General features: G+C 59.3%; 2 protein-coding genes across 2 annotated transcripts; both read right to left on the reverse strand.

Annotated features, from left to right (window-relative positions):
* Positions 1-215: 215 nt before the first annotated feature.
* Positions 216-7,956, reverse strand: LOC121676223 (ectonucleoside triphosphate diphosphohydrolase 8-like). The gene is made up of 9 exons (XM_042052464.1): positions 7,684-7,956; positions 6,738-6,855; positions 6,117-6,267; positions 4,964-5,123; positions 4,007-4,240; positions 3,282-3,554; positions 2,585-2,695; positions 1,632-1,769; positions 216-1,357 (listed from the first exon to the last, which is right to left on the reverse strand). The coding sequence occupies exons 1-9, from the start codon at positions 7,804-7,806 to the stop codon at positions 1,175-1,177; spliced, it is 1,491 nt and encodes a 496-aa protein (XP_041908398.1). The 5' UTR covers positions 7,807-7,956; the 3' UTR covers positions 216-1,174.
* Positions 7,957-13,792: 5,836 nt separating this feature from the next.
* Positions 13,793-14,554, reverse strand: TMEM203 (transmembrane protein 203). Its single transcript, XM_042052683.1, has one exon. It carries the CDS (start codon positions 14,454-14,456, stop codon positions 14,046-14,048), a length of 411 nt encoding a protein of 136 aa, XP_041908617.1. The 5' UTR covers positions 14,457-14,554; the 3' UTR covers positions 13,793-14,045.
* Between the last annotated feature and the right edge of the window lie 55 nt (positions 14,555-14,609).

Below are 14,609 nucleotides of genomic sequence, written 5' to 3' on the forward strand. Positions count from 1 at the left end.
TGTGTTGAGACCCCTCCTCTCAGAAGGAAAAGGCCTGTCCTTGTGCGCTGCTGGCTCCTCTCCAAGTTCCAGCAGGCACCTCAGTGTCTCCAGGGACACCTCCCGCAGATTTGTTGCCTCTCCCCTGAGTCTCCATCATCACCAGCCCTTACTTGGGAGAGGGAAGGAAGGAAATCACAACTATTTGGGAGCAAAGTAACAGGCATTTCCGCACGTGCTGCCTGTTACAACGTTTATTTGGGTGACGAGAGCTGGGAGGTGCCCAGCATTCCACAGGGACGCCAAAGGTCTGCTCCTCACTGTGGGAACGCAAACAGCAACATGAACCATCCATAGGGCAGATAAAAACGAGCAGAACCAAGGGCAAAGGCTGTGGGCAGGACCCAGCTGAGGCACGTGCAGGGCAGGACTCACAGCCTGCTGGAGCCTCATCCTGACACCCACGGGGTCCAGGCCTTCTGCCCGTAGGACAGCGCTGTCTCCAGGAAGGCACTGAGGAGCTTCAATCCCTTTATTCCAGGCGAAAAGGAAGATGATGAGGTGAGGGGTGAGATGTGATGATGGGATAAGATGACATGACAAGCTGATGAGATGATGAGATGAGATGGACTCTCTGGAGGGGCGTGGACCACACTTCTGACTTTGGGTGCTCAGTTTTCCTTCTCTCTCCAAGCCCATCTCCACATCAGCCCCACAGGGACCCCAGAGCGTCCCTCAGGCTGGCAGGGACCCGCCTGGCTGTTGGTGACCGTGGTCACACCGGCACTGCATGGAGCACCCTGTCCCCAGGTGCCTGCACTGTGCCCCACCAGGCTGGCACTGGGGCACTGCCCCACGGCCAGGCTGGCTCTCCACAGCCCCACGGCCAGGCCGGCGGGATGGAGCCGTGTCTGTGACACGCAGAGCAAGCACACAGGCTTGGCTGAGGCTTCTGCAGGCTGATCCCATTGGGTCTCCATGGGAGTGGAGCTCCTCTGGAAACCTCAGAGAGTGCCTGTCTGCGTGCTGGGGGCCAGCCCCATGGAAAAGCAGACCCCAGTGCTCTGGAGCTGTAGAGGTGAATGTGCTCAGCAGCACAGAGCCAGCCCCAGGCTGCCAGTCCTGCACTGGGGACTCCAGCACGGCCCTGCAGCCCTGGTCTGATCCCGCTGGGCTCCCAGACACGGCCAGGCTCCTACACCCACAGCAGCAGGAGCAGGGCAGCGAGCCCCAAGACGAGGGTGAGGATGATGAAGATGACGGCCGCAGCCCACAGGGAAGGCCTGTGCCCCTTCACCCTGGCTGGAGCCTCGGCCGGGACCATGTTGGTGAGGTTCAGCATGTACCCCAGCGTCCAGCCCACGTCGGAGCTCCCCGCCTGCCCCGGAGAGAGGGGACGGGGGGTTAGCCCTGCAGGAAAGCCACCGCTGCCACAGGGCCACCCACCCGCTCCTGCTCAGCCCAAACAGCGTGTCCCCACAGCAGTGCCACGCCAGGATGGGGGGCAGGCAGGGCTCTCTGGACCGCTGCTCCCCAGTACCCCCACAGAGGGGCTGGCTCCCCCCAGCACCCCAACATGGGGCTGGTTCTCCCCAGCACCCCACAACAGGGTGCTGCTCTGCTCCCCCTCACAGGCTGGGAGCGCTGCCCACCTTCATCTGGAAGAAGATGTTGTTCCAGCTGGTCTCTTTGAACTTGTAGGCATCGAGCAGGAGTGTGAGGATGTAGTTGGCGTTGGCACAGTATTTAGGCAGTCGCTTGGGATTCTCTTTGGGGTAGCTGGAAGACAGCTGGGGTGGGGAATGTTTGGGGATGAAGGGAAGTTATTCACAGGCAATTTCTGTACAGAGACAAAGCCCTGACACGTGCTGCCTGAGCGGCAGTGGCTGCCCAGTCACCAGCATCCAGAGGGAGACTTCTGGGCCAGGCAGTGATTTTGGATTTCTATACAGTGCAACTCCTGTGGGGAGGATCTACACTCCACATGGAAACACAGATGGATATTGTAGCTCCTCCTGCCCCAGATTCTCCCATCTCAGCCTCCTCCTGCAAGGGCCTCCTGCTCTCTGCCCCACTGGGTGCTAACACATCCCTGGGCTTATCCACCCCCATTTGTTGCCCAGAGAAGCTGTGGCTACCCCATCCCTGGAAGTGTTCAAGGCCAGGCTGGATGGGCTTAGAGCAACCTGGTCTAGTGAAATATGTCCCTGCTTATGGCAGGGATATGGAACAAGATGAGCCTTCCAAATCAAACCAGTCTGGAATTCTATGATTCCAAGATTTGACTCATCTCCAGCATGGTGCCAGCAGCTGGCTCTGCTCTCACCATCCTCCCTTGCTACAGACCCACCTCCATCCCCATTCCCACCTCCATCCCCAGCTCCTGGAGATGAGATCCTGCTGCCCTTGCCTGCCCTGGCTGCCCTTTCCCCAAGGGTGTATGAGCCACGAGTGGATGCAGGACAGTGCTGGCTCCACACAGAGCTCAGGGGTGGCTCTGCTGTGTAGGGCACAGCTCAGAACCAGGCAGCCTTGCTCCCTCTCCCCACCGCAGGACCCCTTTGCTTGTCAATCTTCCACGCAGCCTCCATCCTGAGGAACGTACATCCTCCCAGCTCCTGGTGCAGAGCCCCTCGATGGCCTCTCTGACCACGGCCAGCGGCTGCCCCTCCGTCAGGTTCAGGAACTTGAAGTTATAGTAAAAGGCAGAGAAGGCCTGCAAGGTGAGAGACAGAAACACCGGTGAGCTGCAGTGGGGACCCCGGGCAGCTGCCTGGAGCAGGACGTGGGATTTTCCTTCACAGGGTTTGTCCCATCCCAGGAAGTCCCGGGGCACTGTTGTCCCTGTCCCAGCAGGTGATGGGTTGGGGGCTGGTGCACACAGCCAGAGCCTTGCCTGAAGGCTGTCTCAACTCCTGGGTTTTCACCAAACACTTGGGATTTGACAAACCCCTGTTTTATTAACAAATCCATGGGAGTGCCCAAGGCCAGGATGGACAGGGCTTGGAGCAAACTGGGATAGTGGAGGGTGTCCCTGCCTATGGCAGGGGGTGGCTCGAGAAGAGCTTGAAGGTCCCTTCCACCCCAAACCAGTCTGGGATTCGATGATTCTCAACACGGTCCCATTTGGGGATTTGGCTGGAAAACCACCCAGCAGCAATCCCTGGCACGCCCTCAGGCCGTGGTGCTTGGGGAGCTCCTTGCCCCGTTCCCTGCAGGAGGTGACAGTGCCAGGGGGCAGCAGGGACACCCCAGCCCCGGGGCCGCCCTTCCGAGGAGGTGGGAGGACGGGTTTGCCTTACAATGAACTGCCCCCGCAGCGGGGGCTGGTAGACACCGTCGAAGGTGCAGTCCTGGCTCTGGCCACACGCCGAGAAGTTGAACAGCTTCCTGAGGGCTGCCAGGCACCCGCTGGCGTTGCCCCTGCCCTCCAGGGTGACGCTGCTGTCGCCCAGGGGCAGGCGCGGGTGGCTGCCCTCGGTGCAGGGGCTGGCGTGGAAGGAGGACAGCGAGACGGTCTCGTTGTAGCCCTTTGGGTAGCAGGGGTGGTGGACTCGTGTGCTGGGGAACGACTCCTGGGGACAGCAAAATGCAGCTGCAGCTCCTCCAGACCCTCCTGGCACTTTGCACCTCTGAGAAGAGCCTGGTCCTGCATTTCTGTACACCATATAAAGCCAGAAGATCCCAAACTGCCCCTTTTGACATTTTCCCCATCCCTGCAAGTGCCCAAGGCCAGGTTGGACAGGGCTTGGAGCACCCTGGTCTAGTGGAAGGTGTCCCTGCCCATGGCAGGGGAGTGGAACAAGATGAGCTCTAAAGTCCCTTCCAACCCAAACCAGTCTGTGATTCCGTGATGTCCGTGCTCCTCTCCACATTTGCCCTGCCATGCTCCAAGGAGTCTGTCCTTGCTCTCAGTCCTTGCTGACGCCTCTCCAGAAGAGCCCTGCCTGTCCTTAGTTTCTGCATTGACAGCTCTGTGGCTGGCATCATGACACCACAGGCCAATTACCCCTCAGCTGCCTCTCACCACAATTAATTCCTTCGCCAGCCGCTTCAGCATCTCGTTCTGCCCGTAGCAGAGGTAGCTGTGGGTGTAGATGTTGTAGCTGTACCCATACAGGGTGAACTCAGAGGCTTCATTCTGGCTCATTGCTGAACCTTCGGGCATAAAGCTGATTTGAGTGGATGCTCCTCCGAGGTCCAGTGCCCCAAAAATGTTGGCTGCCTCCGGACGAAGCCACGCGTGTGCTCTGGGGGAGTACTGCCAGGGAGAGCCAGGAGAGGAAGAGGAGTAGCACAGAATGCCCTGAGCAGAATTCTCATCCCATTGAAGGCAACAGGATTTTGTTCCTAAATTCACTCTGTGTGTGAGCCCCCCCACCAGCCGGGGTATTTATCAGAGCCAGGACAGAGAGGGAGCTCTCTGGTGGTCAGCAGGTGCTGATGTGCTGTGGGCTCACCTGGCTCTGAGTCACCATCCCCAGGCCAAAGTGCTGGTCGGGAGTGGCTTGGGGACCTGCCCTTCCCGAGGAGGCTGCAGGGGTCCCGGTGCAAGAGGAAGGATTTCTATCCAAGAATCCTCCAACAGCCCCCACAGGAGCCTGACACTGCCAGCACCACTCTGAGCTGTGGCAGGGCTGGGACAGAGCTTTGGTCTGAGCTGCCTTCAGCTGGAGTCTCCCAGCAGCACAGGGAGATGGAGCTTCCCAGGGCAGGGAGACAAAGCCCAGCTGTGCTGCACTGACCTCGCTGTCCCGAGAGTCCCTCTGTCCACACGGTGTGGAGATTGCCCTGAGCTCTTAGCAGATACCCTCGTTCCTGAGTTCTCCCTCCTTGCTTGCTGTGGGCAAGCCAGAGGATGTGTCTCTTTCCCCTGGATCATTCCCAAAAGCTGCCAACCCTGACCTCTCCTGCACTGAGAAAGCTTAAGGAAAATCAGAGAAGCTGTATTAGCCAAGGAGTGGGTGTTCCACCCCTCTCCCACCTTGGTGAAGGAGTCCAGCAGGTAGTTGATGGTGATCCAGCCATAAGCCCCCTCCTCCTCTCCTGTAAGGATTCGAGCCCCTTTGAAAGCCACAGGGTACTCCTGCATGGTTTTAGCAACCTCGGCCAGGACTTGCTCTGCTGCTGAGCTGTTCTGTTCCCTAGGAAGGGTGCAAAGGACAGGACACATAGCCAGCTACACAAGAGGAAATGCAAGGAAAGGGTCTGGTTCTCTCCCAGTTCCACATACTCCCAGGCTTTGCAACAAGCAGTCTGTTTGAGTGGGTGTTTCCTGCCATGTGACTTGCCAGAGCTGCTCACGAGGGGTAAATCCCAGTGGTCTCAGCTTGGCATTGCCAATCTAGGGGCAAGAGCAACCTCTCCCCTCCAGTGCAGCTTGATCCCAGTCACCCAGAGCTTTCCCAGGCCACCCTTCCCTGCCCAAGTGCAGGAGGCTAGAGGGGGTTGTGCTGCAAGGCCTGGGTCTGAGCATCACCCGCTGGCTGTGCCCAAGGCAGGGCTGGTTGCTGGCCTCCAGGTTTTTTTGGGAAGGTTCCAGCCTGGGTTCAGACCTCTCAGTGGGGAAGATGTCTCAGGGCTGTTCTTGCTCTCTGAAGTGAGCAACCTTCAGGCTATGCCCCAGCTCCTTCCCAGGTCTGATTGCCAGGGCACAGAAATAACATGAGCTTTCTGCAGCCATAAAACCAAGAGCCATGAAATGAAGGCTGGCATTTGAAGAGAGCTAATAGGGGCTGGTGAAAGGTGAGGGCAGGACCTGCAGCACTTCCTCACCTCCCACCTCTGCCCCACCAGCACCCACACACCTGGGCAGGTGGCACAGCTCCTGGTGGCATCCCAATCTCCTTGTTTTCAAGGAATAATGAAGAGCAAACAGAGCTCTGAAGAGCATTTCTTGCTTGGAACTGGGCATGCAGCACCATCCTGGGACGTCCCAGCAGACATTGCTCAGGACAGTTCAGCCTGTGTCCTGAGCATCCTGTGTCCCCCCCGGCTGCCTTTTCCCCTTCCCCTCCCTCCCCAGTGGTTTGCTCATGGCACAGGGGGAGCTGGGGTCCTGGCCCTGTGCAGGAACTGTCCTGGCAGTGGCTGTTGCAGCTTTGTCCCTGCTGTCACCCCCAGCCCCACAGCAGTACCTCAGTAGCCTCATGCCAGCCGTTGCTCCGAGGTAGGCGGGGGCATCCCTCTGCTTCTCAGCAGGAACAACCTGCAGGGCTTTATCCAGGCACTCCCTTAAGGAATTGCCAGCCTCAGGGGGATTGCTGGCATAGCTTGATATGCCTTGCCCTGGAAAAGAGTCAGGATGGGACATGGGATGGGCTGATGGGAACGGCTTGGGTCAGGGTTGTGGGAGCAAGAGGGCACAGGGCCATGAGGGCTGTCACCTCTTAGCAACAAAGGTGCTTTCCCAGGGCCCCTGAGACCTGACTGACCCACACTTCCATTCCTCTTCCGCATCTCCCATGCTTCCTGCAGTGTCCCCAGTCACTACAGGTGACACCTTCTCCAGCCAGGACAGCAGCTGGGGGCACCCCAAGGTGGAGGAACAAAAACCGATTCACCATCAAGGTGCTTTGGTCCCCCCCAGAGTGTGGGCACCCCACGGCGCTGAGGGCCCGGGGCTCAGGGAACACCCGGCCACAGCCACGGCTCCCCCGTGCCCACAGTGCCAGCCTGAGGGACAGCGTTGTCCCGCCAGGTCACCCCCCCCACCACCCGAACAGGGCAGGCAGAGCCCATGGCAGGGGGATACTGACCCTGCACATCGCAGGACAGGGTCTGGCTGACCACTCCCGTGTCGTTCTCCTTGTCTGAATCCCACTCGTAGACAAACAGGGAGGTGTGGGATGAGCCCGCATCAAACACCATCCCATACTGGAAGGGAAATGAAGACATAATCAAGGTGGAGGAGCAGCAGCCTGGCCCTGGCCCCATTGTGGGGGCAGAAGATTCCCCAAAACCCATGTCTGAGGCACAAAACCCATCAGCTGTGTCGTGGCAGAGCAGAGCAGTGCTCTCAGCCCCCCGCAGTGACTAAGGGACTTCGTCATTCCCTTGCTGAGGCCTGTGCTGCAATGCCAGCTCACACAAACATTTCCTGTTGTTTCCTCATGCTTTTTTATTTTCTTTCATGGTCACATACCTTTTGTGTCCACACTGGCCCCACCGTGGGGCCTGCAGCTCTCCCACCTCTCGTGCTCCCTGCTGCCCCGTGGCTGCACCCAGCCTGGCCAGGGATGGCAGGGCCTCTCCAGGCGCTCTCAGCCACCTGCCTCACTCCCATAAAACCTGAACCCGAACCCCTGCCAGCCCATTCCAGCAGCTGGGGTGGGGTGCTGTGCCCAGGGCACGACAGGGGGAGGCAGGATGCTTGTGCCATGGTGTGAGGGTCAGAACAAAGGGCACACAGAGGTACCGTGCCCTGGCAGAGCAGAGGGAGCAGGGCAGGGCTCTGCCCTACCCACCTGCCCCAAGGTAATCTCCAAACCCGGCACAGCATGGTGATGAGCTTCAGAGGAGGCTTCCCCTCTGACTTTCCTCTGCCTGCACCCCGAGGTGGGGACAAAACACCCACCCTGCTACTGCCAGGCAGGTCCTGAGCCCACATCCCCTCCGAGCCCCACGGACCAGCTGCTGGCTCTGGGCACCTGCCCAGGGTGACTGGGCTCACCACAGGTGCTCAGGGACCTTCTCGGGGCTCACCTTGACCGTGGGTGGCAGCGTCACATCTTCAACCCTCACCAGGCTGAGAACCAGGGCGATGATGGAGAGTGCCACCAGCGCCCCGACGATGGCACTGGTGAAGGGCTTCTTCTTAGCCAGCATTGGGGTGAAGGCTCCTGGAAACCCAAACACGGGAGGAAGGTTGGACACCTGGGAGCAGCGGTGTCAGTGAGAGCTGCAAGGAGATCCACTCTGAAAGCTGATGCTGTCTCAAGCTGTGCCACTGAGAAACCCCGGTGAGCAATCAGATCTTCTCCTGGGAAAAGCAATATTAGGGTAAAATACAGGGAGCTGGAGGGAAGAGGGGCTGGCTGCCCCGCAGCCTGGCAGAGCCATGATGATGGGACCACAGCCACCTCCCAAGTCCCACACCCACTGCTGCCCGGCTGCCCACTGCCGGGAAGGGTCGGGCCTGGGAGGGGCAGGAGGAACCTGCAGGGAACGGAGGAGGGAGAAGCTGCAGAGGCTCGGGGTGAGGCACTGCAGCAGGGGAGGGTGGCTGTGTTCCCCAGGCTGTGAGGGAGCTCAGCTCACCTGCCCGCACTCCCGGAGCCCTGCTCCAGCAGCACCCAGGCTGCGCCCCCGTGGGACCCCGCAGGGCTCTGTGCTCCTCCGGATGCAGCCACCCCACTTTGGACTTGCCTTTTATATCCTTTGGGAGCGGATACTGCTGGAAAGTCTTTCCCCCGTTATTTTCTCTGAGAGCTCATCGGCCTTAGGTGAAAGTCTCGAATATCTGTTCTCCTGTTTGTCTTGCCGGTGTATATTCATGGCCCAGTTCGGCATTGTCCTTATCTTCAGCCCATTAGTTCCTCCTCCTCATTTGAATGAAATCAGGTGAAGGACACATCTCTGCGTTTAACCCTTGCCCTCTCCTTCTCTGTGCTGTCACACCCCCCATTTCTGTTTTCTCTTTGCTCTCCCCGGCCTTAACATTGCCTTTACAAGCTCTCTGCAAGGTCTGTGAGAGGTGAGAGTGATTTGCAGTATCCAGTGCCCCGGAATCTAACGGAGCGTAGGTACCTGATAATGAGTTTTCCTACAATGAGATGGAAACTCCCACAGAGGGGGAGGATTGCCCTGCCAGGGGAGTCTCAGCAGCACTGGCTGGGCTTTGCCAGGGGACACTGGAGAGGCCAGGACACCGTCATGGCCCACCTGGGACTGTGGTCACCCCTTGCCTGTGTTTGGCCCAGCTTTGTGCTGCTCCTGGGGTCCCTGCAGACCCCGAGGAGAGGTGAGGGAGTGGGGAGGACCCAGGAGTGCCCTGGGAGCAGAAGGGCTGGGGAACAGGGACCTGCTCTCTCGGTGCATACAGCCGAGCTGCTTCCTGCTGATGCAGCTCCCTGATAAGAAAGAGCCTGGTGGGGCTATCACAAGGATCTGCGTGGCCAGACCCAGTTCCAGCTGCCTCAGCTGAGTCAAACGGGGCAATGCCGGGAGGGAAATGCTGTGCTGGGGAGCTCTCATTGCCCCTGACCCTGCCCAGCACCTCTGCCGGCGTTTCAGAGCTCCTGCTGTGTGCACTGACAGTGTCACCGTGCTGTCACATCAGGGGCAGCAGTCCCCGGGCGCTCCTCAGACCTCCGGGCCACTCCCTCTTCCTGTTATCCCCAATCTGGGATCTTTCACCCCGTGTGGAGGAAGCAGATTCACGCGCTGAGTCGAGATAGTGATTTTATTTCACATCTACGCAGAGATGGGTGGTGGGTGCTGAATCAACAAAGCCGTCACACCCTGAGCGTGCCAGGTGCCCACTTTTACACTTCTGAAGCAATAGAAGTCAGCATTTCCCTACAGCCAACCACGAATAGTGCAGCCATTGGTTTCACAGTCTCTGCCTCATTTACAGGTACCCTGCACGCTTCTTTTGCTGTTCATGCTCTGTGGGGAAGGGGCTTATCTGAGTAAGGGGTGATCACAGCCTGTGGGCAGGAATTTTACTACACTAATGAGCACAGGAATCACACAGAGTTGTTCTTCAGCTTTGTAATTTGATTTATAGTGTCCTCCTGCTCTTCACTTCTCGGGTCATGGCTCTCAGTTCCTGCAGGATTGGTTATTCCCTCGTCTTTCGTAAGTTCTTTTGTTTGTCCTGTACTGCAGTGAATTTTTAACCTTCTCGTGGTGCTTCATTTCAACAAATCCCCTCTCTGAGACTTAGGGAAACGTCCACAGGGCACTTCCCACAAGTCTCAACCTATTTTTGGAAATCATAGTTGACTCTTACCTGGAAGAACCAAATAAACATATTCTCTTTCATCCTGTGACGCGATGGCATGTCAGCACAGTCTCTGTGGGCTCACAGCACCTCACTTCAACATTCCCATAGCAGTCTCCTTCGGGCTGGCTCCTGAAGCCCAGGGGGTGCTGCCACTCCTGCGTTCCCACCTCCACACAGCACAACCTTTGGATACACCTGGATTCAGTGGGAGGGGTGGATGAGTGTCCCTGCTCTGGAAATCCCCTGCTGACTGCACAGGGCTGTTCTGAGCACAGGGGTCTCATCCCCGCTCAGGACAGAGAGGCACCAACCAGCCCTGGTCTCTCGGGGACATGAGGCACTGCCAGTGGCTGTGTGCACCCAGAGCTGACCAAAACCTCCAGCTCCAAGTCCAAACACAGGATGAGCAACTCTTCACTTTATTTTTCCTGTCCCTTTTCATGGTAAAGAAATAGTCCCAGAGGTTTTGTTGAGGGGCTCTTCCCCCTTGCTGGCCCCACATGCAGCCCTGCAGCTCTGCCAGGTGATGCTGCCCTGGCTGGGCTCTGGGTGTGAATCACAAGGAACTGCATGGAAGGACACAGTTCCAGCTGCCTTATCTCAGCTGAGTCAAACGGGGCAATGCTGGGAGGGAAATGCTGCGCAGGGGAGCCCTCATTGCCCCTGACCCTGCCCAGCAACTCCCTGGCTCTGTGCTACATCCAGCCCTCAATTTTCTTCACACAATCCCACCCAAAGGGGTGTCTCTGCTAAAATTCAGGGTCTCATGGTTACATGGTGTCCGAGCATCCCAGGACCTGGAAGGGCCATGGGGTTCCTCACCCCAGGAGCAGCTGCTCTCACGTGGCTCCCCTCATGTCCTTGGGCCCATCAGCCCCAGCCCTGTTTGGCTTCAGGGCTGTGCTCTGGTGAGAGTGAAATGTGCTATTTGCTCGTAACTGAGAAAGGGACGAAATGTCTCCTTCTGGCTTGTGATAGACAAATCTGCTGTGGAGAAGTGTGGCTAGAGTACACACACACCCCTGTTTGATCTGCTTTTGACATGTATTTATTTGCCTGTGGCCCTTGCAATGACTCTGAGACCCAGAAGGGAGTTGCCAGGCTGGTGTGGGGACTCAGTGGGGCTCCAGCCCAGCCATCCCTGCCAGACACTGGGCTGACTGGTGTTTGTGAAATGACATCACCTGCATTGCCAACACCTTCCTGGTGCCTTCTGAAAGGAAAGCACCCTGACTCAGGTTTAAAAAAGGGAGTCCCTCATTTACCAGAACTCAATTTCTGCTCCATGAGGTCACCCCAGTCCTGGGTGGGAGGTGCAGGCAGTGGCTCTGAGCGTCTCCCATGTCCAGGTGAGCTGCACCACTTGCTCCTGCCCCGTGTTCCTCTGCCAGACGTACCCTGGGTCTTGCTGTGACTTATCCCAGCAGGGACCAGCTCCAGCCCTCCCTTCCACTCTGATTCCAGCAGGACTGGTGGAGTTTGGGCTATTTGAAGCTTCCTTGTCCCCAGGTGCTGCCCATGTCACGTTGCAGGGAGGGATGGAGGTCCCTTGGGCCCCCCATTCCCAGAAGTCCTTTGGGAGCCCCCTTTCCCCTCTGGAGGCTCAGGTCACGCTGGAGCTGTGTCCTCCTGGTGCATGGGGCCCATCCGTGCTGCCCCAGGCAGGCTGAGCTCTGTATGGACACGGCAGCACTGCCTTCTCTCCCGCAGTGCACCCACCCCAATTTCAGATGGCTCTCCAAGGGCTGCTCCTGTCCCTGCAGGGACCCACGGGGAAGGGTGGCAGCCAGGGCTGGTTCTGCCCCTCAGTCACAGGGATGCTGGTTGGGCACCTGGGCTGGGCTGTGCACAGGCTCCTTCCCCACCAGCCCAGGGGTGCAGAGGGGCTTGGGGCTGGGGTCTGCAGCACCAGCCCTGGGAAGCAGCATCACCTGCCAGACCTCCAGTCTGGGAGCTGGGCCACTCCCCTGCTGCTGGGTTTGGGAAAGGCCCAGCTGGCAGCAACACCCAACCCACCAGCCACAGCAGCAAAAATAAACCCAGAGGTGAGATTTCCATCTTTGCCAGGTGTATTCCAGCGTGGGAAAGAGGGCTGGCCTGAGACTTGGGGAATCTCCACCCCATGCCAGAGACGTGGATGCTCACACTGGGCAGGGAATGAGTGTCAGCAGGTGGAGGCTCCAGCAGGATTTCTCCAAGGGGATGCTCCCAGAAGGAATTCTGTGTGGCCACAGGCTGGTGTGCCAGCACTGCACACTGCTGGGTGCCAGGGCAAATGTCCCAGCAAGGTTTGTTCCAAGACTTGGTGGCCCTGGGCACAGCAGGCCACTCCTCTGCACCAGGCATGAGTCCTGGGAAGGGACACGGGGTGGTCCTGGCTGCCAGACCATCCCCCCACCCCAGAACCCCCACCAGGGCAGCACACCCATGCCACTGCTCAACACTGTGTCACCCCTGTGTCCCCACACACCCCAGGGAAGCTGCCTTACCTCAGAGCAGAGCAGGGACACGCTGACCACTGGTTCGTCTCCAAGGCAGCAGCAAAACACTGGCAAAGCCGCTTGCAGGTGAGGCGGGTGGCACAGGGGGGATGTGGCACACGGGGGATGTTCCCCTGTCTCGGACACCGCAACCCAGGGACAGGGCTGGTGTCAGTGTGGGACTCACGGACTGGGCTGGGCAGCAGGAAAGGGCCCCATGCCTGTGCAGCGTCACGGCGAGGCTGAGGGATGTGATCATCTGTTTGATCTTCTTTGGGTCTGATGAGCCCCTTCCTTACTTTATTAATTAGCTGGTGGTTGGGAGCTGTGGGAGCGTCCAGAGGCACCATCGGTCCCCAGGGCCACTCAGTGAGTGTCCCCTCCTGACTCAGAGGCTTTGCTGCTCGTCCTGCTGCTCTCCTGTCCCTCAGCTGCTGTGGCTCTAGTTGCTCAGCGCTGTAGCAGACACTGACCCCACATAGCTCCCACCCCACGGCCCCCAGCCGGCCCCACAGCAGTGACCCTGCGGCTGCTGCTGGCACAGCTCCTGGGACAGGAGCAGGTGATGGAACTCCCGTGGCCGGGGCCCTCGGGGTGACCGGGGCGCGTGGCACAACCACACCGAGAGGGGCTGGGCTCACACTGCTGTGGGCTGAGGTGACGAGGAGCAGGCGGCTGCCACCTCCCAGCTGACACGTCCTCGGCCCAGGGGAGCCAGTGAGTGGCTCCAGACTCACCTGAGCACCTGGGGCTGGTGACACCCAGCCCTGGGAGATCACCCAGCGCTGGGAGATCACATCCCAGCATGAAACAGGAGCTGAAGAGCACCTGTGGGGCAGAATCACAGAATCTCCTGAGCTGGGAGGGACCCACAAGGATCACCAAGTCCTGCACAGACACCCCAACAATCCCACCCGGTGCATCCCCGTGACATTGGCACCTCACACACTGGTCTGCACTTCCACAGGGAATACCAAATTCCTCCTGTTCTCTGGGGGCTCTGAGGGCAGTGAGACCCCCCTTCAGAAGCAGCATCAGCCGTGCTCTCCCACACCCCCACTTCCATATTCAGGAAATGGAGTGACATACAAAGAAGAAAAATCATATTCCTGTTCAAAAACACACACATCAGTGATCTCAACACGATCTTACAGAGCCCTGTCGGCGCCCTGAAGGGATGAAGTGCTGAAGGGATGAAGTGCTCAGGGAGGTGAGGGGACAGATGGAAATCCACGAGCCAGCTGCTGAGCAGGCCAGGGCAGCAATCTGGGCCGTACCAGGAGATCTACAGCAACTGCCCACCCTCCAGGCAATTCCCGCTCTCCAGGCAGCAGCTTTAGGTACAACTGCTTTCTAGGCAAGAAGAATTTTATAAATAAACCCAACCCTTCAACGCATTTTTATTCTAAAATAAAATAACTGTCACACCCAGCAGCGCTCGCAGGGCAGGACAAGGCGGGAGCTGAGGGAGCACGAACAGGGATGTGGAGCTTCTGGAGAAGCGTGGTGCTCTGCAACACGGCCGCGAGCTGGGGCATGGCCCCTGTCCCAGCCCGTCCCCTGCCCTCCGCACGGGGACAGCGACGGGAGCAGCCCCAGCACCGGCCCCGGGAGCGCCGGGCACGTCCCGCCGGGGCTCAGTTCACGCGGCAGGCCCGGATCATGAGCAGCTGCAGCAGGATGAAGACGGGCGACATGATGAGCCCGTACCAGAGCTCCCGCGTGTGCTCCACCAGCTTCTGGCACAGCAGCATCTCGAACACGAACTTGAGGCTGAGGATGGTGAGGATCCAGAAGAGCCGCAGCACCGCCAGGCGCTTCTCGCCGTCCTGGAACAGCCGCACGGACACGATGGTGGTGAAGTACGTGCTGAGCCCGTCGGCGGCGAAGAAGGGCACGAACACGATCCACCAGGAGAGCCCGGCGGCCGCGCCGTCCACCTTGAGCACGAGCAGCACGGAGAAGGCGAGCAGGGCCAGCCCGTGCAGGAAGATCTCGAAGGTGGCGAAGCCGAGCCACTGCACGAGCTCGCGCAGGGAGAACAGCATCGTCCGGGGCTACGGCACCGGCCCGGGCCCGGCACCGCCACCGGCACCAGCCCCGGCCTCGGCACCAGCCCCGGCCTCGGCACCGGCCCGGCCCCGGCCCCTGACCCGGCACCGGCCCGGGCCCGGCACCGCCACCGGCACCAGCCCCGGCCT

This window comes from Corvus kubaryi, unplaced genomic scaffold (genome assembly GCF_017639235.1).
Source record: "Corvus kubaryi isolate FWS band 111438036 unplaced genomic scaffold, C.kubaryi_AGA036_p1.0 78, whole genome shotgun sequence".
Taxonomy (NCBI): domain Eukaryota; kingdom Metazoa; phylum Chordata; class Aves; order Passeriformes; family Corvidae; genus Corvus; species Corvus kubaryi.

Excerpts from the sequence above, each read along its gene's own strand:
- TMEM203 (XM_042052683.1), bottom strand. The coding sequence starts at position 14,456 with ATGCTGTTCTCCCTGCGCGAGCTCGTGCAGTGGCTCGGCTTCGCCACC.
- LOC121676223 (XM_042052464.1), bottom strand. The coding sequence starts at position 7,806 with ATGCTGGCTAAGAAGAAGCCCTTCACCAGTGCCATCGTCGGGGCGCTG. Across the intron at positions 5,124-6,116 it reads GCTGGCATGAGGCTACTGAG|GGAACAGAACAGCTCAGCAG; the intron begins GTACTGCTGTGG and ends CACCCTTCCTAG. Across the intron at positions 3,555-4,006 it reads TGGCGAAGGAATTAATTGTG|GAGTCGTTCCCCAGCACACG; the intron begins GTGAGAGGCAGC and ends TGCTGTCCCCAG.